This window comes from Scatophagus argus, chromosome 14 (genome assembly GCF_020382885.2).
Source record: "Scatophagus argus isolate fScaArg1 chromosome 14, fScaArg1.pri, whole genome shotgun sequence".
NCBI classification, from domain to species: domain Eukaryota; kingdom Metazoa; phylum Chordata; class Actinopteri; family Scatophagidae; genus Scatophagus; species Scatophagus argus.
The window spans coordinates 22,251,166-22,277,317 of record NC_058506.1 but is presented as its reverse complement, the minus strand read 5'-3'; the positions used below and the strand labels follow the sequence as shown (position 1 = coordinate 22,277,317).

General features: G+C 47.3%; 1 protein-coding gene across 2 annotated transcripts; it reads right to left on the bottom strand.

Annotated features, from left to right (window-relative positions):
* Positions 1-7,173: 7,173 nt before the first annotated feature.
* fgfr4 (fibroblast growth factor receptor 4) lies at positions 7,174-25,592 on the bottom strand. 2 transcript variants are annotated; one of them, XM_046410763.1, is made up of 21 exons: positions 24,352-25,592; positions 22,286-22,505; positions 18,888-19,075; positions 18,642-18,792; positions 18,461-18,511; positions 17,448-17,717; positions 17,264-17,353; positions 16,992-17,158; positions 16,679-16,802; positions 15,458-15,648; positions 15,156-15,294; positions 14,713-14,906; positions 14,457-14,602; positions 13,960-14,081; positions 13,747-13,857; positions 13,198-13,388; positions 11,731-11,853; positions 11,001-11,071; positions 10,698-10,835; positions 10,470-10,575; positions 7,174-9,905 (listed from the first exon to the last, which is right to left on the bottom strand). In XM_046410763.1, the coding sequence occupies exons 2-21, from the start codon at positions 22,371-22,373 to the stop codon at positions 9,729-9,731; spliced, it is 2,838 nt and encodes a 945-aa protein (XP_046266719.1). In that variant the 5' UTR covers positions 22,374-22,505; positions 24,352-25,592; the 3' UTR covers positions 7,174-9,728. The 2 variants fall into 2 exon arrangements, with proteins under 2 accessions (XP_046266719.1, XP_046266720.1); XM_046410764.1 differs by lacking the exon at positions 24,352-25,592 and adding an exon at positions 23,804-23,972.
* Positions 25,593-26,152: the final 560 nt, after the last annotated feature.

The following is a 26,152-nucleotide window of genomic DNA, read 5'->3' as shown; positions in this document are numbered from 1 at the left end:
GTGTTACCCACGTGAAGCTGGAAGGCGGCCTGAAAACCCGACCGTCGTGGACGGGAGACCTGATGTCCACACTTTCAGACATGCTGATGTCCTGCGCAACATTCATAGTGCTGCATTAGCGTGTTGGCATGAAAAGTGACCGAAGTTGTTGCGCAGAGTAAGAGATCTTAAGATTTGTTGGGACCGCGACAGAACAGCTGTGGGTGTGAATCAGTCTGACGTGGCCTCCCATCCCAGTCTGAAGTCAGAGAGGTGTGTTGGTGGGTTGGGGGTCTCGAAGCTCCTTGACAGTCCAAAGTGAATCCAAAATGTCCACCTTCTTAATGGGTGGGAAGCCCGTGAGAGATCGTGTCCTTGCTGGGTTACGTCCCGTCTTTAATTATGTAATTTCCCATGAAAATAAATGTCTCCATATCAACGCAGCGCTTTGGATCAAACCCCTTGAGTTGTTTCAAGGCTCCAGAGTCGGAGCTTTCATTCACAAAATGCCCCACTTAGCTGAGTAATTCTCACTTATGTTATTAAATCCCTTATTTTTCCACCTAAAGAGATGTTGGCTCGACTGCTGGAGAAGTCGAGCCAAGACCAGCGTGTCTGGGTTCACATCCAAAAATCTTTCCCCATTAAAAACAGGCAGCCGTTTAGTTTTGGGTTGGATTGGATTATTCACACATTGTTCTGCCTCCCTCCCGTTCTGAACTGATTTCCTCGCTCTCGCTCATACAGACTGGCCGTCTCCCTCACTTTCCCGTCACGCGTGTCGTCTCGGCATGTGAAACGCCACATGCGGTTTGAGAAATGTCTCGCTGACACCTGACAACGTGGCGTCAGAGCTGCTCTCATTCGGACGCATCAAGACGCTGACGCTGGCAGACCTCAGAAGCTTCACTCTTAAGCTCTGCGTCGTCTCAAAGGTAAACCGTTTCACTCCGGGAAAACAGTTCAGTCCATTGAAACAAAGGTGCCTGTCCTGCAGGCGGAACAGCCTTGACCTTTTATCAGCGATACGAAACGCCACACGAGGAGGAGGTCGGGGTGATGGACGGAGGTTCTATCAGTCCTCTTCCATCTGCTGCCCATCGGGGGTCTACAGTGAGGCCTGAGGGGGCAGTTCGGGCTGCAGGGAGTGACGGTCTGCTCACGGAGCAGCTGGACAGCAGCTCAGTGATGTGGTTTACATTGAGCAGGCTGATCTCAGCCAGCTACTGACCTTTGCTAAGTGTTGTCAGGGGGATAATTTGATTCAATCCTCGTTTTTTGACCTGAACCCACTTAGCACGGAGCCGTAAACTGTAGAAATCTAATGCTGACTGAAAGCCACAGCTAAAATGCTGCTCAGTGAGGACCATGTATGGATCTTTGTACGGTTTGCAACATTTACTGCTAATTACACAGACTTAATGTTTGACTTTAACATTCCTGCTGACCATTTCCAAAAGCTAACTGAAGTGCTTTTGGGTTGTTTTGGATGGTTTCTCCTACAGTCCACATGACTGGTGTTTTCATTTCATGATAAAAATCAGAACAGATAATTGTAGTTTATTACAACTGGAGTCTTATTTTCATAGTTTTGTCTATCAGAAATACAAGAACTTCTACTGAAGGATTCCTGAAATGGTTTTAAAATCTGATTAACTCGAAGTCGCGTTCGCATGATATTCATAATGGATGTCATGTCATGTTGTGCAGGCGGCTTGGCTTCAGTTTCTTGCTGTCGTCGTCGTGTTTACATTTAAAATCGTCTGCATCACATTTTCCTCCCTTTGCTCAGGGGAGTTTTGTTTCCAGGGAAAATCATGTAATGCACCTCTTCACTGATTACTTTCCTCTGCGCTGCACACAGACCAGCTAGCCGTCAGAAAAAATCACATGACCGTCACCGTGCAGGTCACATGACCGTCACCGTGCAGGTCTCAGCAGTCTCACCGGCTGACTTTGCTGTCTCTTCATGTGATTTCCCTGACACAAGCCGTAGACACGACATAAGACTCGGCCTGTGCTCAGCTCACACCAGTGAGCTGATGAGCAGTAAGCAATGATAGATTTTGATATCCATCCATACTTGAATGGATACTGACGCATCAACTCAAAAAGTGAATATGTGACACATTAGCCATCATGCTTTCCATCACACACACACACATTTTCATCCCTCTTAACCTCTTGCTTGCCTGACTTCCTGCCTCCCTGCAGCCTGAAAGCCGAGCCAAATCAATTAGTCAGCAGAAATTACAGAGCAATAAATAACGAGGGCCGGTCGGCAGCGGCGCAGACGGGCGGAGACGGGCGGAGGGGAAACCGGAGTTATGGGGCCCCTCCTGTCTGCATGTGCAGCTCAGGATGCTGGGGCCTCTTAATGTCACTATATGAGCTTTTCATGTGCTTCACTGCACGATATTTGCAGAATGACTGAATGTGTTGGCAGAGAGAAAGAAGTGCAACTCGTGACCAGAAGCGTTTAAGGAACGACTTTATTTACTGCTAATAAAGTGTGGGATAAAACCAGTTGTTCCCTGTGTGCATTTACAGTAAGAGAAGAACAAAGATTTATTAAATATATTCTTTAACAGACATTAGCTTAAGCGCCGCCTGTCCCTGTTTTGGCCCTGTGGGGAAACCGTAGACGCCAGGCGGGAGGCGTCCACGGTTTGGAGGTGCTGCGTCGTCTGTGACCTCAGACTGTCCTCAGATGTTACCCGATCCGGTCTGTTGCAGACTGTACAAGTCAAAGCACCTCTCTGTCTGTGACACACTCACACACACACACACACAACTGAACACACATTTGTTCAGTTTCATATTGTATTTTATTTCTCCACTGATATGAGAGGCTTTTTTTCCTTGGATAATAAAAGCTGTTATATTCTAAAGATCTGAAAATACTTTGAATTATATTCCCCAAGTCTGAACTTTTCTGACTTGCTGTTATTTGTTAGTCTCAAGTAACGTGACAGGAAGTCAGAGTTAAACTTTCTTCTTGTTGACACAAGTGATGGAAACATAACGACAGGCTCGTACAATAAACTGATTGCACAACAGCAGAAACTCCTGTGACTGCTGACCTCCTGACGCGTTGGGCGTCCACCACGACCTCCTCGAGACGTCACACACCTCCTCTCGATTTTCATTTCGTTAAGCTGCCACAATCCAGCCAATTAAAACCCGCTTCAGGGCCTCGTGTGAGCAGTTCACGTATCACCTCGACCTTCATTGCAGTCACACTGGCTGCACTGGTTGTGTTTCTGGACGGCGTAGCTGGCGTCCGTCCCGTCAGCAGGCGGGGGGGCGCGGTGCGGGTCCACGCGGCCGCCGCTCGTGCTGTTGGCTGCTTCTGTGTGCGATAAGCTGCTGCCGTGTTGTCCCAGCGTTAACTCAACATCCTGAGTCCACACTCTCTTCCTGGCCTTATCACTCACTGTGTGTGTAGACGGGATCACAAATACTTCCGGAGGTCAATAGATAAAGCAGAGCAACAAACATTGCACACACACACACACACACACACACGCTGGGCTGCTGCAGTGTGTGTGTGTGTTTATGGTCCAGGGTTCAGTGTGCTGTAGCAGTTAAACTTTAAACAGTGATAAACAGAGGACTTGTTTCCTCTGATTAGATGTTTAAGTGACAGAAAGTCCAAGTTTTGTGCGGCTGTTCGGGATGTTTGCAGTTTGTCAGGACGAGCACAACGTTTAACCCGTCAAACCAAACCACAGCTCGCCTAAATGAGCCCGTGTTGAAGGTCTCTTTCTGCCTTTCCTTTCATGAGGCCGACGATGTTTTCCTTCCTTCTCTTTCCCTCCGACTCTTTTCCACATGATGAGTTAGTAGCTGCCAGGTAAGCAGGAGCTGTGAGGCTGTTTGGAGCAGGTAGGAAACCATTTGTGGCACAGAAGATCTTCAGTCTAATCGTCGTTGGAATTTCTGTGATGTTATAAGAGACGAGGCAGATATTGTCAGCAGCACAGTTTATTTTGCCTCTGGCTCTGATATTTTTCTTGCCTTTTAAGGACCAAAGCATCTAATCTGAGTGCCTTCATAACAAATTTGATCCTTTGATTATTGAAATTTGCCAAGTGACGATAACTGCTGTTGATTCAACAAACGCGAGCGGGAATTGACTGGAAACGTATCTGGAAAACGTCTTGCTGTGTTTCACAGCTGAGGATGTGAGTTCAAACAGTCAGCCTTCCTCCACCTGCAGGACTTTAAAACTCTGGACTTTTTCCTGCTTGTGTGGTGCGTTTTGCAGCTGAAGAGAATCTGACACCAAACGACGGTGGCGAGTTTGTGAACACGTGAAGAAAAACACCAACCAGCGAACGCACCTCCGCTGGGTTTTTCATTGTTCACAACATGAAAGACATTTTTCAACCAATTATTCAACAAACTTGACTGACATCTTTAAGAGAAACTTCAGTTGAAACAGTGCTGAATGGTTTACTCATGCGTTTCGTCCCCTCTCACTCGTAGTTTTGTCCTTGCGAAGTCTTTTCAAAAAGCGGCCTTGTGGTGTGGATGGAGGGCCAAAACACACACAGTCTCGTCTGCTTACAGCGGACTCACTCTTCGCTTCTCTCAGAGAGTGTGGTGGTGTTGTGGTTCCTGCTGTTATTAAGCTTGTCCCAGCAACACCCAAAAACATCACAGAAGTCAGTAAAACTGGAGTCTGGGGCTTTTCGAGCAGCAGCAGCATTTCCTTTGACTGAATAGGAGCTGGATTAGTCGACAAATAGAGTCCCACAATACAGGCTGGACCCTCGCTGACTAATCAGACGAGCTGAGCAGAAACACGTCAGCAGATACGCTGACAGCGCACACGTTTACACCCACGCACAGCCGGCCAGAACAACAGCCCTGAGCCAAGTCTTTAGCAGAATGAACCACAACAAACACAGGACGGGTTCCAGCGAAATGGCTCCGATATCGTCCGGATCCACATGTGCAGGTGACCCTGGACAGGTCTGTGCGTGTTCATAATCTGGACGTAAGTCAGTAGGATCGACGCGCAGTCACGTCTGTGTTGCAGGAGGCCAGCGAGTCCAGCTTAGCATTAAGACTCAGAATATGTAGAACCAGCCAGCCTGACTCTGTCCAAAGCTGACAAAATCCTCCCACAAACACGTCTGGGACAAGTCAGCTGACACGTTTTCATTTGTCTCTTCAGGTCATCCAAATATTAAGGTGTACCATTTTATGTTGAGTTACAGGACTGATGACTTTCCACAGCCTCTGGAGGTTTCACACCAAGGGGTCCCGGCCAAGACGAGGTCCAGCACAAAACCCCTCATCAAACTGTTCCTCCATGAGAACAGGGGTCATGTCTTCCATGAGATCTCATGATGACCAGAGGAGCAAAAAGTCCAGCGACAGCAGACATTTTGACTGAAGTGTAAATGGAGCTTATTTTGTTGGACAACAAGTGAGGCACAAACATTAAATGCACATGCACGCACGCACACACACACACATGCACGCACACACACACACACACACATGCACGCACACACACACACACACACACACACATGCACACACACACACACACACACATGCACGCACACACACACACACACACACATACTCTCTCTGTCTTCATGTCTGGAGTTATGCGACCACAACAGACTGAACACACTGCAGTGTGGAGACAAGAGGTCTCCGTTGTGTATAGATTACACATGTACATGTGTGTGTGTGTGTGTGTGTGTGTGTGTGTGTGTGTGTGTGTGTGTGTGTGTGTGTGTGTGTGTGTGTGTGTGTGTGAGGGTTTACTGTCAACTCGTTTGACAGTACTGATGTAATGAAATAACACATATGGTACTGATTACATTCATTCCATAACACCTAAAACCCAATCCTGAGTCAGACCTTCAATGCAGCGTGTGGTAAACAAACAAACAAACACATTGTTTACATTCAGTGTGTTACACACCATTGTGTGTGTTATTCACTTCCTTCACCTCGTGCATATCTGGGCTTGTTCCCTCCACGCTCAGATAAGGTCACCTCAAACCTAAACTCGCCGTCATCGCGTTTCCTGTCCGTCTCTGAGCTGTCAAAACTTTAGGACGTCGTCTCGTTATTTTTGACTTCCTTCTGGACGGACCCCAAAAAGCACAAAACGACACATTGTTCAGATTTGATGCCACCGAACATGACGGGAGCTGAACACGGCTGAGAAAATGTGCTGCTACAAGTGCTGATGTAATTAAACTTAAAATCAACGTCACACACTCACAGTTTATTGGTGGAAGCAGGAGGGAAGCTCACGGTGGGGAGGAAGACTTCCTGGGAGAGATTTATTATACATGGGAGATAAGGCACACACATACATGAAGAGACCACACACCACGCACACACACACACACACACACTTCAAACGACTGGGCTGGCTGGGATCACTGCTGCCCTCTCCTCCCTCCTCTTGACCTTTGACCTCCATCTCTTCATTCTCCCGTCTCGCCGTCTCTCTCCCTCTCCAGGCCCTTTTCTGTCTTTCATCTTCCTCACATTCGGTTTACTCCCTTTTCGGCTCCATCTTTGTCTTTGTTCTTTCTATGTTTTCCTTTCACACGTTTTAGCACAAACGTGTTTTTTCTTTCTTCTGTCTGGAGTGAAATTGCACTTATTTAAGTTTAAGATTTGGGAAAACGACATCAGCTGATTAACTAAATGAATGTGAAAGACAAAAAGGAAAACTGCCCTCACATAAAGAGGGTTAAGCAGGCACATTTTTGTCCAGTTCAGAACCTGATCATCTGACCGCTCGTGTTCGTTCACACCTTGTGATGACCAAAAATCCAAAAATAGGTGAGTATATTAGGACAATCCCTGTTCACCCTGAGCAGATCCACAAGTTCGTCCTCTGCACTCCATCCTGGAACAAAATGTCTTTGTTTTATGACTCATCATAACGGGACTATTTGTTTGTTAGAATACCTCTGAAACAACCTTTTTAATGCACTCCAAAAGATGGCGGTTTGAAGGAGAGGGAAATGAAACCAAACAGCTACTGTTAGCTCTGCTGTTAGCCCGTGATTTGCAGCTGTTCACACCTGACCAGTAGAATCAGATTCAGGATCCGTTCAGTTTCCACTCAGTCTGGTTTTTGTCAGGCCTGATAGGCTGAATTTCCATTTTGTATGCAAAGACAGAAACAAGGACACAAGGAGCTGCTTTATTTTAAATTATACTTTATTTCTTATAAAAACAAAACAATAAACAAATAAATTAGATATTTCTAAAATAATTCTCTTGAGGAAATGTTTTAAGAACATTGTGATTGTTTACAGTTTGTATCTGGGAGAAGAGCAGATAGCTGGAATGTAAAGATGTGAGATTATCCGGACACTTCGTGTATGGAAGCCAAAGAGCTTCGGTCCAAATGTCCATCAGAGACACCAGCTGACAGCATAAAATGTAAAGAAATGAGGAGAAAAGATACATAAATTGACAAAATGATGATGCATTTAGAACATTTGGGAATGAAACCAAACATCTGAACTAAAAAAAGGCTCCACAGAGTTATGGCACAATACAAGCAGTGATGCAGCCAAACCTTTTCTTTCTTTTTCAGGAGACTGAAGGAGACATTTTAATGAATTGGACACGTACATGTTCACTATTGACCAGAAGCAAAGTGTCCGATCTGGGGAAGATATTAACTGATCATACAGTTCGATCTGCTTTGTGTCACTGGGTTTTGTTTGTGGTCAGATTCAGGAGGTGGACTGGGATTCGGTTGGCATTTCACCCCACAGGGGACTCCCCTGCAGCTGGCCCAGGTGGCAGTGGTGAATCTGAATTAAGATTTGTAAGTTAAAAGATGGTGGCTATGGGGATAAAGATAGGGGCATTTGGGAGAGAAGAGGACACATTATCATAATAAGAGCCTCTTCATTTGCACACAAGCCCAAGCTATCCCCACACCAGCAGCCCCCCAGAGCTCCCTCTGGTCCACAGTCACACCCATTGAGCCTGCAAAGCCTTCATTGTCCGTCCAGGCTGCGGACTTGAGGACCCCTCGCCAACAGACTGGGCTGGGTGAAGGGTTACAGCCAGACAAAGAGTGTCCCTCCCCCTCCTCTCCTATTTGAAATCAATCACACTGGCTTTCACATTCAGTGCCCCCCACCCTCACCCTCCCTCCCTCCCCAGGCCTCCCCAGGCCTCCCCTCCTTGTCAGCAGTAACAGTGGGCTTGGGCCAGCTCCCCAACAGAGTCCCCATGCTGAATCTCCAGTCCTCCTTTCAGGACGAGTCCCACCCTGGACACTGACAGAGTGAAGCTGCTGTTAGAGGAAGACCACGTCATGTCGTCTCAAAGTCTACCTGGTTGCACACACGTGTAAATGAGTGCATTACATCATGACCTTTGGGGTCTTTGAAAACGCATTTTAAAACATAACAAATACGTTGCGGTTCATGAGACTAAAACAAAATGGTGGTTTTCATCCAACAATGGCAACTAGAACTGGGCTCATTCTGCTGTTTAACCACAAACTGTTTAGTTGGGCTGGAGGTCAAAGCAGTTTATTGCAAATGGAGGGTTTCATTCCAAAATTTCCCAAGTTTACTTCATCTTTAAGGGCTCATCCGTAATTTTTTTGACCACACAGATTTGAGGTTTGATTTGTCGATGGGAAATGAGAATTTTGTGTTCTTCAGTTGGCCGTGACTCAAAATACAGGCTGTTTTTGTCCAAAATGTTGCTGATGTAAACCAGTTTTTAAGTGTGTGTGCTGTTCGTTTGGTATTTTTGAGTGTCTCCAATGTTTTAATTGGTCATTTCCATTTGGGAGAGCACTGGAAATCATTAGGTCTAAACTGTCGGTGTTTTGGAATGAAACCTGAACATGGAGACGCTGTGAAAGCTTCGACGGGTTTGGCACTTAAACTCCTCTTTCCTTTTGCCTCCAATAACCTTCATTTTCGTGTCATTCAGAATAATTTATAAAAGGCAATCGTCTTTCTGCTGTTGATATGTACATACAATATTTTAATATTCTAATATATTCACAGGAAATCATAAATTCAGGCACTGCCGCTACAGCAACTTCTTAGCACAAGAGATCCTGAGATTTAAGACCGTTTTCTTTTTAAATAAGCAACACAAAAGTAAAATAATCTTATATAAAGAGATTTATATTTAACAATCAGTTTCTTCTTTTTTATCATAACAAAATAAATCTTTTTTGTTGTTGTTGTTGTTTAAATGTCTTTATCACCGAGGGTTGAAGCCCGGGTTTTGGGTTGAGTTTGTGTGAGGAGATCTTTGTCCACCGCCCTTCTGAAGGAGAGCCGATCAAAGAAAGCATCTCAAGGTGTTTTGAGTTCCAGGTTCTGTTCTGTTGGGTTGAGTGCGAGAGCTGATAGTTCAAAGTACCACGTTTTGTTTGTCCTCTCTCCTGCTGCCCACAATGAAATGTTTTCCTTCAAACCTTCACCTGTTGAAGCAGTGCTTCAGTGCTCCACGTGTGTGTGTGTGTGTGTGTGTGTGTTAATGTGCATGTACAAATGCCCATCTCTGTCTTAGGGCTTCGTCTGGTGCCATAATGGAAATCCACTGGAGAACATAATGAGAATAAAAACTTTAACTTTAGAAATGCAGCTGTGGACCTCCAATATGGCCGCCAGACGATGTGTTGCATTACTTGAAAGCCCCAAGCTGTGATTCCCCTTTGTAGCATCGTGTTCGTGTCTGCATGCGTGTGGGCGTCTTCAGTCGCGTGTCTATCGGAGCGCCGTCTTCATGTCTATCCGGGAGCGTACGTCCTGGTAGCCCAGGAGGCAGGGGTCAGTGGACAAGGCATCGTGGGTAAAAACAGAGTCGTTGTCAGAGGAGCAGGAGCTGGACGTGTCCTCGCATGACGGGGAGTACTGCTCAAAGGGTGTCGACAGGTCCAAGTACTGAGAGGACAGAGGAAGTTCAGGAATTAGACAAATGTCCGTGTCTCTGAGGGGTCAAAACGAAACTAAACCACAGACAAATGTTTGTTAAATTGGTAAGTAAACATCAGTGGAAATTGAATTTGGCTTTCAGAAGCAGCCACATTGCTATTGAACGTGCCATGCATTCGATGCTGTCCACTGCAAAACGGATGCAGATGGAGAGAATTGCTGCCATCGCACTTTTAGACCACCTCATCAGTTATGGAGACCAAAAGTTATGAATTTAAAGGCTGTGTTCAACTAAGACCCGACGAATCAATCACACGAACTGCTGACCCATCTGCAGGCGATGGCATGTTGGTATGTATTTGGTGAATAACGGCCGCTCTGCCATTTGGACAGAGCGGCAGCTTGAGTTTGTAAACCCTGGATTCTGCAGTCTGCGCTGAAGACATCTGGACAGCAGATTGCGAAAGAGATGAATAAAATGTGTGTGTACATCTTCAGCCGTGCATGTGTTGGCCTGCATAGGAGGGAGTCGGTGCTCGAGTGTGTGTGTGTGTGTGTGTGTTTGAAACCCACCTCGTCCGAGATGGACAGCAGCACTCTGTCCAGCTCCTCCACCAGCTGTTTGAAGGTCGGTCGCTGGGTGGGAACAGCATGCCAGCACTCACGCATCATCATGTAACTAAGACGAAAGCACAACACGCACAAAAATTATTCAGCGAAACAAACGCTAAACAACATCAGAAAGCCTCTTTGGCTCACATTGGGTTGGACAGCTGAAAACAGAGGACACTTCCTGCTTACAGTTCATGTGTGCAGTTGGAGGGTTTGTCCATGCGATGTCCTTCCTTCAGCAGCTTAAAGAGCTCCTCGACGGGGATGCCAGGGTACGGCGAGCCGCCCAGCGTGAAGATCTCCCACATCAGCACGCCAAACGACCACCTGAGCACAGGGGAGAGCAGACGAGAAGGCCATTTTAAGATACGCTGCATTCAGGTTTAGCAGTTTTGTTGTGCATCATATTCACTCTTGTAGCTCACGTTGTGTTTGCCGTGAGGCCTTCATTCACTCTGAGTGTGTGTGTGAGTGTGTGTGAGTGACACTTACACGTCGCTCTGGTGTGTGTAGACTCTGTCAAACAAGGCCTCTGGTGCCATCCACTTCACCGGCAGCCGTCCCTGCGGAGCAGACGGCAACAAGTTATGGCTTCGCCTTCATTCACCACGGCAGCACGCGTTTCATCTCAACACGTTTTTATTTCTGTCTAAACGTTAAAGAGCTTCTGTACCAAATTCTACCTCTCCGTCGTTCGCCCATTTCTCCCTCACGGCCCCCCCCCCCCCCTCCCCTCCTTGTCTCCCCCTCTTTTCCAATTAAGTCCCATTAAGCCTGCTGCCAGTCAGGGGAAAACATCAGACATCTGTCCTGAGGAGCATTAAAGCTGCGAGAGGAGCCAGGCAGGAGGAACTTGGCTGAGGAGCAGACATGTTTACAAGTCCAGCTGGCGAGGTCGTCCTTTGTTTTGTTTGTTTGGGGTTTTTTACAGACAACCACTTTCAACTTTAATCTTGACATGAAGATACTGTTTGATTGAATGATATAAATTTAGTTTCCAATAAGATTAACTCGTGGCTCTTATTTTCTTAACCAATCAGTAAGTCACACGGATGTTGCTGGTAAAACACAGTCACCAGCACAAACATGTTAGCATGTTAGCTTCTCAGGTGTGGAGGATAAAAAGCTGCTCTCCAACCCTCCTGTTAACTATTGGAAAGCAAAGTTCTCCCTGCACTGGACAGCGACGGGGGAAACACGCTTCGAGAAAAGCCTCACTCACGTTGGTGGTTTTCTTGTAGTAGTCGATCTGGTGGACTCCTCTGGCCAGGCCGAAGTCAGCGATCTTCATCACGTTGTCCTCCGTCACCAGAACGTTTCTTGCTGCCAAATCTCTGTGGATGCACTGCAGAGAGAGGAGAGAGACAGAATTAAAGGCTGACACAAAACCCTCATGTGAGCTTAAGGCCAACTGCTGGGTCTCCAGATTAGAAGATTAGCATAAAGTTTAAATGGTCCTGATTAATGAGCTCAGAGATTTGATGTCTAATTTGGGGAAAAAGGGCTGATCTAGCTTTTATTTGTTTTTTGTACAGTGTTGTTTTTAACACCACTCTCTCTTTGGTAAATGCATAAATTTAAACTATATTGTAGATTTGTAGACACGCTCGTGGTGTGGTTTGTTAGTGGAGGTAGAAATTATTCACTACAGATTTCCTCCAAAAATGAAAAGAGTCAGGAGTGTAAAGTGAGCACACAGTCTCATTTTAGTGAATGCAACAAAATTGAAATGTCTTTATATAGAAGCGCAGGAGTTTGAAGTAAAAACAACCCTTTGGGAGGGAAAAATAAAGGCACTGTTTGCCCACACTGAATGGATGTCATTAAGTTTATTTTGGTTTTCATTCGAAATAGACGTGGGATTTGTGGGGACGTGCGAAATGAACCAGTCTTGGTTTGTGGGTCTCCCCATAATGGAGGGTTAGTTTCAGGCTCCTGCATTCTTTGGAGGCCGTACAGCCAGAAACCTGATGCCTACACCCAAACGGGGGATCTGCTGCCTGTTTGCTAACAGATTTATGGCAGTGCTAAAAAGGACAAAGACCTGCGACGGAGGGACGGACAGATGGATGGAAATGAGTAAACAGGACTGCAGCCGCAGCAGCTTTCTACTCAGGAATGCCTGTCTGAGACACCGGCTGGCAGACAAAGGGACATGTTGATAAGAAGCACACAGACAGAGTGCATGCTGGGTAAATGAAAGGAGTAGACACATGGGGGGTGGGGGTGGGAAAAAAGAAAGGGACAGACAGAGGCCAGAGGATGGCAAGAGAGACGGGCGATTGGAAAGAGAAACAGCAGAGGGGTAAGACGGGTGCTGCCAGACTCGTCTGGACCAAACTCATCCATCAAATCCAGACCCAAGAATTACACAAAAACTCAACTTTAATCACAATTCCCTCTCAGTCAAAACCAAAATGACTGATGCTACAGCCTGTTCACTGCTTATGCAGCTCATGAAGTCCACAAATGTTAAGTATTTTACTTTGATTTTGTGGCCACCCAGGAACCTGGACACATTTTACTGTCGAGGCTGCAGCGCAAAAGTTCCGCCCTAAAGCACGAGAAGTGACTCTTAACAAAACAAAAACATTGCAAGCTGCCTGACCCCAGTGTCATTCTTCAAATATCTTGTTTTGTCAGGGCAACAGGAGGTATTTTCACATTATTTTCCTGTCTTTAAACACACCCTTTTGGAGGCGAGGTACTCCATCCCTCTGGCAACCTGGTAGGCACAGGACAGCAGGTCTTTGAAGGTGAGCTGCTCCTCGGGCACCTTGGTCACATCAAAGGTGTAGTCCATGCCTGGGGGTCGCCGGGCCCGCAGGTACTCCCTCAGACTGCCTTTGGAGGCGTACTCCACCAGCACATACAGAGGACCTGTGGGGGGCGAACACAAACAAGATGAAGGACGGGGTTGTTGTTGTTTTAGCCTGGAGGTTTGGGACCACCATAGTTGAAAGCAGATTGGTTTGTTACAGTAAACACGGGATCTGGGAGGGAAAGGAAAGGAAAGGCATTGTTTTCTCTCCAAATGTGCGTGTGTCATAATTAGCACTAACAATGAAGAAGCTGTCCTTTGTAATCATGAGCTCAGTGCCATCGGTTTAACTCTACTGACTGGTCCCCATGCTGACAGATCCAACGTTTTTACCGAAATCCTCACTTGGAAGCTGAGTGCGCTGAATAGAAGCAAAACAACAAGCAGGAAGGGTTTAGCCACAGATCGGAAACTCACCATCCTGTGTGCAGACTCCGAGCAGGTTGATGATGTTCTTGTGTTTGTCCATCACCTTCATCAGCTCCATCTCTGAGATGAGGTCTGCCAGATCTTTGTCTGTGGCGTCATCTGAAAGGACCACAGATCTTAATTAGAAACGCATGTCATCTTCAGCAGGCTGAAGCCAATTTTCTAGACACATTTTTGTGTTCTGCATCCTCTCTTTCCCACCTTTGAGCATCTTAACTGCCACAGTGGTGGCCTGATCCAGACAGTCCTTGTTGATGCCGTAGGCCTCAGCTCTGACCACCTGACCGAAGCAGCCTTCTCCCAGAGGTTTGCCCAACGTTAAACTAGAAAGAGAAAAAGCAAAAGTTAGTGAAAATAAGAATGTCCAAAAGAAAACTGAACAAATCCATAATTTGGGGCTCTGGTTTCTGAAAACATAGGTTGGGTAAAGCCAAAAATGGGTTGCGGGCTTGTTTCTTTTTAGGTCCCTACATGACGCGAGAGCTGCAATGTTTAAATGAATCTGGGTCCTAGAAGCCAAGCTAAACTTGGTGAAGAAATACTCTTTTGGCAAAGGGCAGAGCTTTTAAAATAACTCCAAGTTACTGAGGCTCCACATTTCAAAGGTCATTTCTTTCATAAACATTTCAAATATAAGAGTGCTCTTTCCAAAGTATCACCTACATGTCTGATAATGACAACAGACGTAGAGAACTTACTTCTCCCTGGGGAACTCCCAGTCCGGGTCGTAGGGCAGTTCAAACTCCATGACTCCAGCCAGCATGGGGGAGCAGCTGGACGAGAGGCGAGCCACCCTCATCAGCGACGCACTGGACTTCCCTGACGAGTTGGACTCCACTGAGTACTGACAGAAGAGATACAGGAAGCAAAAGTTTAGTTTTGGTTTCAAGCGCACTTTGGCCATAAGTCATAGACAGACAGACTTTAAGTCCCACGATGCACGGCGTCATATACCTGTCTGCGAAGAGGAAACTTGGAGAGCTTCTGGACAGGGAGAGCATCAAACGGCTCCCTTCTGGGGTGGACCTGCATTCGACACAACACCACGATCACGATGGCCATGATCAGAGCCAGGAAACCGCAGGCGTAGATGATGATGTCGGTGTACTTGGTCTCCATGGTGTCCATAGCGTCTGCTGCTTCCTCCTCTACAGGAAGAGAGGGAACATTTTCACAAAAAATATTTTCACCCCGAGGAAGTGACAAATGAAATCTAAATCTGAAGCTTTTGCAGCACCAACATATCGTTTGCTGAATTTCTTGCTCCCAGTTTAGAGCCTGTTAAGGTTTTCTTTGTGGAGTGAAGTTTTATGTTTACCGTTTGGTGACAACACTGTGTTTTTAAAGAAATTACTGAGTCGAGCACTGAATCGTACACCCTTCAGTTCATTCTTTACCTGAGATGACGGTGAGCCAGGCAGACTGGTGGGCAAATCCGATTGAATTTCCAGCCAGACAGGTGTACTCTCCTGCATCCTCCATGGTCACTTTGGACAGGTAGAGCACCTCCACCTCTGACATGTTCAGGCTGCCGGTCTGTACCACGAGGATGCAGAAAAGGTGAGTTAGTACATAATAATCCTTATGATGCAGCGTCCTTTAAAGTTGCTTCTGCTAGAGATTCTTACAGCTTTTATGTTTGTTTGTTTGTTTGTTTGTTTGTTTTTTACATCTCCACCACCTGCTGTAGGCCACTAACCTTCAGGATCTGAACGTAGGGCGACCCATCAGAGCCGTAGCGGCTACCATTCTTTTCTATGTGTTTGAGCCACTGAATGTGCGGCTGGGCGTCGCTGTAGACTTTGCACTGGAACTGGACGTCACTGCCCACCACTGCTGTGGTGTTGGCTGGCAGGCCTGCCTGCAGGATGGGCCTGTGTGGGGAACGTTCTGCATCGGGGAAAAAAATCAGAGGAGGAGAGATGAGCAAAGTGGGCAAAGAGGAAAGAATGCATGAAACTCTAGAGCTTAAAGGATTTTCTTCTTTTCAGGGCAACAGTTCAAAGGTGATTCGGGGACAGAGATTCAACTGATATGCCAAATGGGGAGTCTCACAAACGCCGCTCTCACCAGAAGTGCATGTTGGCAGGACAAAAACCTCCAGAAATTTGGCTGTTTAACAACTGGCAAACATGACTGCTTTGTAAACAGACGTCTGAAATGCCCAGCAGTTGTCACTGTCACCTATAATGTGTTTGTATGCTGGCAAAAGAGCAGGAAATGCCATTTGGGGATGAAAATCGGTTCCATTAGCGTGCCTCTTTGTCAGCTGGTCGCCGGGCTCTCTTTGATCTGCGGTTACTCTCGCTCTCTGATCTCGTTAGCTGTCTCGTTAGCCCTGTCCCCCGTCAGTGGGGACAGAAACTGACCCCGTGGTGGACGGACAGCGAACAAATGAACAAACAAACCGCAGCCCTCCTCAATCTCCTGTCACAGGTCAGGTAGAAAACTGGTGTGGACGCCTGACCGTCCACATCCTGCCTGCAACGACCGACGCCAGGCGCCCCTCTGTCACCTTCTGCCCCCCCCCCCCACCACCAGTTATCCCCTCCCTCAAACTGGAGGCTTTCATTTGAAGGCACGATGCTTTTCCATAAGGGCTGACTAATAACTGTTGCTGTTGTTGGCAAGAAAACTGCCAGCAAGATTATAAAGCATCAAAATTTGCTTTTGAAGATTAATCATCTCTCATGTCCTTTTTACTGATTCAATTCAATAATGCAAACCATATCATAACGGTTCAGAACAGAAATGAGAAGAAACAAGAACGCACACACGATAGGATTTTGTGCTGTTAATTGTATCACCTGTAATATTTCTACTGGTTGATTTATGTATATGTGAATTTTTCTACAGATTGTTTGGACAAAAATATGCTTCACGTTTGTGCCAGCAAAATAACTAACTGAACTATTCTTACCGAGGACATCGAGGACGTAGCTGTGAGAGATGGAGCCATATTTGTTCTCCACCACGCAGGTGTAGTTTCCTCTGTCTGAAGGCACAACACTTTCCATCACCAGGCTCCAGTGCTGGTGTCTCAGCTAGCCAAAGAAGCACAAAATATCATCAGCGTGAAGAGAGACTCACTTTGTGTCGGGATAGAAAGAGGAAGAACAAACAAACAAGACTGAACTTGACAAATATTACTCAAAACTGATTATCCAAAGGAACCCAGCTGTCATTCAGCTTTATTTAACCTCCAGGAGCTAACAAACGGTCACCGTCCTCACCTTGATGCCTCCAATGCGGTGCTCTCCTCTAAATTCACGGCCATTTTTGAGCCAGCGAATGCTTGGCATGGGGCTGCCCATGGCGGGACAACGAAACTTCACTGTGTTCCCTGCAGGAACGGCATACAGCTTCTTTTCCATGCGCTGTGTGTGGGTCCAGTAGGGACCTGTATGGACAAAGACCCGTCAGCGAGCTGTCAAACGCAAACGCTCTGACGAAGCAGCAATCATTCCTGAAGGATTGAAGTTACAAAGCAAACCAAACAACACACCTCTGGAGAAGTAAACTTGATCATTTTCGATCTCAGCCGACGAGTCCTCCAAGCCGTTGTCCTCATCATCATCCCCCGACCCCAACGAGTCTGGAAACATGACAAATTAAGTCACTATAAGGCACAGACAGAGTGAGCCCGTCATAGCCAGTCAGTGAAGCCAACACTGACTGGATTTCCTTACCTGCCACAGTGATGGTGAAGTTCCTCACAGGCTCTTTGTTTCCTCGGAGAACACAAACGTAAACGCCTGAATCCTCGTACGTTACGTCTGTGATCTCCATGATGGCGCCGCGCATCTGGATGCGGGGCGTGGGCAGAACCCGGCTTCCCTCCTTGTACCAGCTCACAGCCATGCCGGGTCGGGTGCTCATGTCACAGCGCAGTTTGAGGACGTTGCCCGGCTCCAGCAGAAGATGCTCTGACGTGTCTTCATTCAGTTCCTCAAGAACATCTGAAACATCAGCACATACGGAGTTAGTACCCTGCGACGGAAGATGGTTTCAGCTTCTGACATTCGGTCTGCACACTTTCTTTCCTGTTTTTTCTCCTGACTTTTTCATTTTGTTTGTTCTTTCTTTTCTTCCGTTTCCGCCTCTTCTGCTTCACACACAGGCCTGTCAGCAGGTTATTTCTTTATTTCCCCTCTCAACCAATAGACTCAGCTCAGCTATGACCTTCAGCTCTTCAACCCCATTATCTCCCATCCCCACACAAACACACACAATGAGGTTACCGTGGAGACCAGGAGGCCTAACCAACCCGGCCTTTCTCCACCCCCCACCAACACTGCAGGCCCCCCTCCCCTCTGCGCTCCCTCCCAAAATAAAAAGAAGAAAAGACGAAGGAAGAGAGAGTGAAGCTAATGAACATGTTGCCGCCGTGACAGTGGACGGAGAGTAAATCTGAGGGGCGGTGAAGGTTCACTGGAGATCTAAGTGAGCAAAAGGAGGAGAGAACTCCAGGCTGAGGAGGAGGAGGACGCCACACAAATGGCTGCCCTAATACCTTCAACAGTCTGTCATTTGTAGCTACCTTCAAACACCTGGACTGTCAATACTGCAAGCAACTTCATTCAGTCAAAAGGATTAAGACCACACATCTGCTGCAGTCGTTTTGGATTCAAAACTTAAGATGAATAGAAGAATTTTAACCAGCACACAACATTTAACCAGCATGATGAGTAAGTTACTGTACCTGGGGGGATTTCAGAAGCAGCCAGGTCCACAGTTTGGGAGATGATTGTGCCTGTGGATGAGGAAAGTTGAGGTTATAAAATGGCCTGATAGGCGCGTGCATTAAAAAGTCATTACATCTGAAAGGCACATAAACTAGTGAGATACGCCAAAACTTCGGCAGGATGATAAGTGTGTCTCACCAGGCAGGACCTCCAGCCACGCCGACTGCATGGCCTGTACCATCTGACCCCCGTGGGTGTTCTCGGCCATGCAGATGTACTCTCCTGCATCCTCCAGAGTGATGTTGGATAGATGCAAAGTGTTCACCTTGGACGCGTTGCTCTCCAGGGCCTGCACGGAGGAGAAACCATGTCGACATCTTTAGACAGACAGACAGACAGAATCAGAACACAGTCAGATTGTTTGTATCCGTCACGTCTCCTCACCGTCAGAGCCCGAAGGCGAGGCGGTCCTCCCTGGCTCTGGCTTGGTGCGCTGGCCTCCGCCTTCAGCCACTGCACTTTGGTGGACGCAGGCCGGTGGACTTTACACACCAGCTTGGCCTGACCACCCACCACGCCCGTGGTGTTTTCTGGGTAACCCGGCACTATCAGAGGCCTGGAGACCCGAAGATCTGGGAAACGACAAGGAGGGTGGAGCAAAACTTTAGACATTTTGGTCAGATCCATTTTCATGGTTGACTTTGAAAGCCCAAGCAACTGCCTGCTAATGGACACCACTGTGTTTATGACCTTTTCCCCTGAATGATTCGTATTTACTCCCACAGTAGAGAGAACCAGCGGCATCATGTTATGGTCATTTCACAGCCTAAAAGAGTCCAGTGTCTTCATTACCTGCCACAAACCTCTTCGGTGTCAACACGGCCCGTGAGTGAACAAGACAAAAAATGTCAAAACACATCCTGGTGGTTTCAGATTACCTCCAAAAGGTTTTGCAACCAAAGTACACCATGTTCCTAAACAACCACTGTCATTTAATTCTGCAGGGAGCTGGCGATAAGAATGCCCTGATAACCCGGCAACTATCGTATCACCATCAGCCACAGTGCCGTCCATTCAGTGGGTCACTTGTCCATTTATGTGCTCGCCCACTCACTTGTTGGAGCATATGTGCGCCCTGGCCGGGGACCTCGCTTACTGCTCATTCACTCAGAACGAGCAATTTTCCAGGGCAATTTTCTGTCTGATTGCTTCCTGCGAGCACTTAGTGAAAAGGCAATCTGTTCCCTTGTTGGAGTGAAGTGCCGGCTTTTTTCTAACCGCCCCGAGTTAGCAGGGTTAACGTCCAGGAACAAATACGTGGAAAATCTGAAACGGGGATTCGTCAAAGGGAAAACAGATAAAATAAATGTCTTGATGGCTGGTTTTAATGTGCACACACGCCTCACTTAACTCCGGTTCAACTGAGAAAATCTCTTCTGAGTCAAAAATACGAACAACATGAAAGGCCAACGAGAGCACAGAGAATCAGTCAGCAGTAAATCACAGCGATGGACCCTCACATCCTTGCAGCCATGCTAATGAACTTGCAGAGACAAGGACGGTGCCCTGGAGTTGAACTCGCGGCAGAGTGTGAATTGTCACCCAGAGGCGAGGGGGCAAACAAAACACAACACAACACAAACAAACCGCTCGGCTGGTGCGAGCCAGCCAAGTCAGCCCGCCGGCTGGGCTGGCAGCAGAGTCCTCTGTGCAAACCAGCCAGGACAATGAAGAGCTTCATGTCCTGAACCGGGGACGGAGCAGCAGAGCCCTCGTATACGTTCTGCCAGGTCACTTTTATTAGCAGAACAGCTGAAAAGCATTCAGCTTTGCTCCTGATTGGCTCCCAGCGCAGCCTGAATTCAAAGACTCTGGGATAACTTTAACTCATGATTTTGAATTCAGAAAGTGTTGCGCAATTAATAAACGACTGATGATGCATTTTCCAGCAGCTCCTCCTGTTGCATAAACAAATAATACACGATTGATAGTGTAGTAGCACACAGTTTCACTTTACTCATCTAATTAAACACAAGTTTATTTAAAAATACTTCTTCTCCACTCTTGTGACAGCTGAGCAAACTGATGATGGAGGCCACGAGATGCAACTGAAAGCTCTGGAAGAAATCCAGTACGTGGACTTAAGAGTTAAGACTTGTTTTGTCTCTCTGCACCACCCGAGTTCAAGGATGAACCTTCAAGCTGAACGTCGCCGTTTCACAGCCGCCTGCGGTTTGTGCAGACACTTAAATACGTGACTGTTTATCCACAGGTGTGATGCTGCGTTCATGTTACACTTTGCTATCGGTTTGTACAGCAGCTGTGGGCTCATCGCTCTGACCAGCAGATGCACCCTAAAGCATGTGGCCGTTCATCCACTCTGTCCTCCTCAAAGGGCTCGCAGTCGTTGTGGAATTAAATAATTAAATTTAAAACCCTAAATGTTCCCTTTGGTTTCCAGTGGATTTAAGATGCCGAGCAGCCTTTAAACGTCTGACTGACGTCGTCTGAGCAGCCGAGAGCTCGACGGGAGGCCTCAGACACAAACTGTACTCAGACTTTTATATCCTCTGTAATAATGTGGCAGAAAGCAGGACCTAAAATAAGTTTTGTTTTGTTTTTCCAGGAGGAAAAAAAATATTGGACAAGTCAGCTCCCTGCATTTAGCCGCATGTGGTTAGTAACATTAGATGTACAATTATATCTGGAGAGCGCAGAGCGATTTATTTTCTTCTTTATTTAACGTCTTTATTAAACATAAAAATTTCAAATTTTCATTTGAAGTGTTTTCATTTTGAAGGCTCCGCTTTGTATCCCAGCACACTGCAGTGCATTGTGGGTCCCTTTGTGACCCCGACCTTCTCGGTCTCCTCTCAGGCACTGAGGAATGCGATCCAGGATTTCTGTTTCTTCTGGTCTTACTGGTCTTGTCATGTGGACTTGCTGTCTGTGGAGACTGAGGCTCATTTTGTGGAAGACGCGGCTCGTTATTCCAGAACTGGATTTCGGTTTGTTCTCGTGATCACAGATTTGTGGGTGAGCTTGCATGTTTTATGACCTCGAGATTGCATCCGTCTTTGTTCGACTCTCTGCTCGTCTGTGTGGCAAATAAACCTTAAAGGTTTCTTCTGGGCCCCTTCCGGCACAACAAGCCCCGGCTGGCCTCGCTGGGCCCTACAGTACAAAGTGGGGGGGCCACAGAGACGGAGTGGAGACATCTTCTGAGCTCCCTGCCTCGGGGCCAACAATCCACTTTGTCTTTCATCAATCTACACACACCCTTACAAAAATGTCAGCCTGAAGTCCTTTAATCTGAAAAACTGATTTCCTTCACAGCAAAGGAAAAGTAAGCCAGCTCGTTTATCTAATGATTATTCTGATAACATCTGAACACCACATTAACACTAGTGGAACTTACAGCTCACAATGGCTGACTTATTGCATTGGCTTGAGTCTGTGAAGCATGAATGAAAAGCCCCTGCAGCCCCCTCCTCCTCCTCCTCTTCATCCTCTACAGCTGGCACGCAGTCAGGCAGATTTACACTTCCGAGCCTCGGGGCGTCGGACGGATCAGGTAGCGCAGTTTACGGCAGCAAAAACACCGAGAGCCCCCCTCCCTCACGCCATCCAACACTCGACTGCAGACTTTCTGTCATGCTTCCTGTCACCTTGACTTCCTCTGTGGCTGCCGAGAAACCGGACTGACTGAAGCCTTCACAGAGACGCTCAAACTGTTCTGTTTAGGCACAAATGCTCCACTTTCCTGAGCTGTGAACTGCTTTGCTCCACAGCAACACAAACCGCACAAACATCATCCGCAAAAAAACCGGTTCAGGTCTTACCTTTGGTTCTTCCTTCGTCGACGGCCCTGGCCGAGGTTCTGCCCACCAGACAGAGCAGGAGAACGCAGAACGTGCAGACCTTCTCCATCTTCTCGACGTGATGCGTTTGTCTGGCGGTCAAAGGGCACAAACGTTCTTTTTGAAGCCTGGGGTGGGCCTCACACTCCGGTCTCTGGCATCGGAAAACGTCAGAAACCCACAATGTCACTAAAGCTGGATCCTGTGGAAGCAGACAAAACACATGAGAGACGTCGTCTAACACGATTCTCTGAAGAGATCTGACTGGAGAGCAACTAAACGTCACAAACGTCTCTGCTGAGTTTCAAACCCCACAAACAACGAGGTGCAGACAAAGTGTTCGAGAGCCTGTTTTGACTGTGAGCGGCTGTATTCTTAACCAGATGTCCTGCTAACTGTCCCGCTCGTCTGCCTTACATTGTCCAGGCTCTCGTGCGTCATGAATAAGGAGCAGGGCTGTTACCGCCTGTTGTTTGTCAATGGCTGGCGCTCGGGCTGCCCCGGGATAATGGGCCCTTGCTAGAAAAACACTTGAAACTTGCCAGGAAGCTACAGAATGTGAAGGAGCAGACGAGGGGCTCGACTGGCAGCTGACGGGACTTCAGGACGGGAGGTGAAAATACACAACATGTGACTGCTGGACTCACCTCGCTGCCACATGTGACACCTCACAGTCCCAGCCTTTCATATCACTTCACTGTTTGACAGACTGAGACATGAACTGTCAGAAAGCAGAGGAAAAAAGGCCATCGAGACTTTCCAAAAGTCCTCACATGTCCAACAGTCTGCCTGATGATCACAGAACACAAATGCAGGCAGCAAAAGGTGTGTGATCATTGTTACGTTATTGTGTGACATTTCTGTCGGTTGAGTGATATTTCAGCTTTACTATGAGCATCTTTAAAGCATTTTAAACCTGATGAATAAATGCTTAACTGCACAAGCAGGATAACTCCAAAGAATCAACTGTGCGTCTCCGTTAGAGAAAATCAAACATCTTCAGTGCTGCTGCCAAAACCTCAGCAGCTTCATCTGCTCATCGGAAAGACAAAATCTGACGCAGTAAACTAATTCTGCACATGAGCCATAAGCAGCCTACTACAGCAGTAAAGGAATAATGCAGCGATTTTTCTGCTGTGAGTCGGGCCAACTGCGCACAGGCGCCAGATCCTGGTGCGCGCCCACACACACACACACACACACACACACACACCGTTTAAAGAACCAGCTTGCTGAATGAAACGTATTCTTTCTCAATTAAGGACTGAGGGGGGGAAACTTTCTTCTCCTGCTGCTGCGCTCATCTGGAGCCAAAATGCTTCCGCTGTTTTCTGCTTTTCAGTCAGGGACGTCAGCGTTTTATTTCTAACTTACTGCACATGTGCGTCACATAAAGCGCAGCTAATAAAGCGACAAGTTACACCAGATATTGATTATCTATAGGTTACAATGTCAGCATGTGTCAGTCAGTCAATGGGATCCAGCCGGCAGAGACCTCACCTGGGATCGATAAGACAGGCCCAAATAAAACCAAAAGCAGACTTCTTAAATCCCGTTTTGACTGTAAGAGCGACCCAAAATAATTCATAGACACGAATGGGAACTCAGCTAAGACGCCAAATAACCAAGAAACGCGTCGCGCTCGGTGACTAAACGAGGCCAGCCTGACGGAGCTCAGGCACAAACAGTCCAATGAAGGTTCAATGTCTAAAAAAGCGACTTGCAAAACACAACAAGTTAAAGTTGGCCTCGTGTGAGCGCCGCAGTTTCTCTCCTGAAATCCGTTTGGATTAATGGACCGGTTTACGGTGCCAAAGAGCAGGTTGAGAAGCAGACCTGCCTGCGTCTCGGGGCGGTAAATGTTCTGTTTTCTAAAGAATCAATCCAAACAAACGAAAACTGGCGACTTTCCTCACACTGATGATAAAATTCAAGGCTTTAAGTAACTGAATCTGAGGTTTCGTGAAGCTTTCGGTCCTGATTTTAGCCCGCTGAAAATGAATGAAAGGACAACGAATCTCCAGCCTCCTCCGTCCGTATTCACCCACCTTTCCTCCCGGTGTGTCCTCGCACTGATGACTGGCAGCAGGGGACAACTCACTCCTCGTCCCGGTCGACGCGGGTCAATACTGAAATCCTCATTTGGAGCCCTTGCGTCTTTTTCCAAAGCAAAGTGTGAGCTGAAAACAAAGCCGAGCTTATAAATCCATCAAAAACAGCCCCCCTGGAACACGAACGACAGCTGCCGGGCTCTGCTGCTGGCCGGAGGAAGGAGCTGCGATCCCCTGGGCAAAGTCCACTGCAGCCGGCCGCTCAGGGCGCTAAATCCATGGAGAGAAATCAAAGCGAACCGAGCGAGAGCGCGAGTGAAAACTAGTCCCTTCTCGCTCTGAAAACGTTGGTTAAGAAACAGAAAAGATACGATACGGCGAGAGAAAGAGATCGACAGAGATAAGAGACGGTGACAAAACGTGCCCCGCAGCCCACAGTCCCCTCTTGGTTAAACTCTTAACGTGCGTCTTTACGCAGCGCTCCCGTAGATCCTCCTCGCCTGGTGGGTTTAATCCGGTGGAGATGTGAGCTCCGCCGCTGAAACGTGGAGCTCAGCCTCCTCAGTCCGACCGTACAGCAGAGAGACTGACAAGAGCGGAGCGAACGAGTGCGTCCTTCACACAGCGACCCTCCCGCAGCACACTGCTGCTCCGCGAACGGCAGGCACAACAACAATGGTCCGAGAGCGGCCAGGAGGGCAGGAGGAGGGAGGAGAGGGGAGGGGAGGGGAGGGGAGGGGAGGGAGGAGAGAGGAGGGCTTCTGTTACCCCGCTGCACCCCCCACACAAAAACAGCCCCCATCCCTCCAGAGAGCCCGAGCCTCCTCACACAAGGCGCCGCTTGCTGAACGCGTCCCTGCAATCAGAAGTGACCCAACACTCGGGTTTGGACAGAAAACTAGACGACTTCGAGCTGCTTGCAGAAGCCTCCTACAACCACACTACAAGTCTTGTTTTCAAGACTCCCGGTCATTTATTGCGGGTTAATTGTCCTTTATGCAAACAGGGCGTTAAGGCCTCTTTAGGAGACGCATTCAATTAGGTCGCTGGCTGAACGCTCTGAATCGCCTCCACGTTTTAATTGCATCAGTAAAAGAACAAGAGCCCGTAATCCCATTAGCTGCAGCAGAGAATCAAGATGAACCCTGTTGTCTTTTATCAGCCCAGCACTGCGTGTCACAGCTCATTTATCAAACGTGTCACGTCAGCAGCAGCTCGTCTGGATTCAAACAAACGTGAAACGTCACAAAGTCATCACGGAAAATGAGAGCAACTCGTTTCAGCTGAGAAATTCATCCGAGCTCAGCACACAGGGGGGCAAGGAAAACAGCTGATCATCACAATAAAGTGATAAAATGTGGCCACATAAGATCACATGAAAACTCGTTAACTTTTCCTTCTTTCACAATCCAAAAGCTTCTTCTCTCCGTCTGTGTGGACTTTTGAAATGCAGCTTTACTCAATACAAATGAAGGTGAAATAAACTTTCGAGCTCCCAGAGGAATAAACTTGGACTTTATCTCTGTGGTTTGAGGCACAAGCGTCCAAGCCGTCTGGATTTCTTCTCCTGTGACATCAAGATTGAAAAGGATCGTGTACTTCCACCCTGCACTACCTCACTTTTGGACTACCTCCAGAACCATATTTATTTTACTTATCTTATTTTATTTTGTGTTACCTTATTCTATTTTATTTTATTCTTCTATTACATGTTACTCGTTACGTTGTATGTATGCACCAATCACCAAGACAAGTTCCTAGTAATGTGAAACCTCTTCACTTACATGGCAATAAAGAC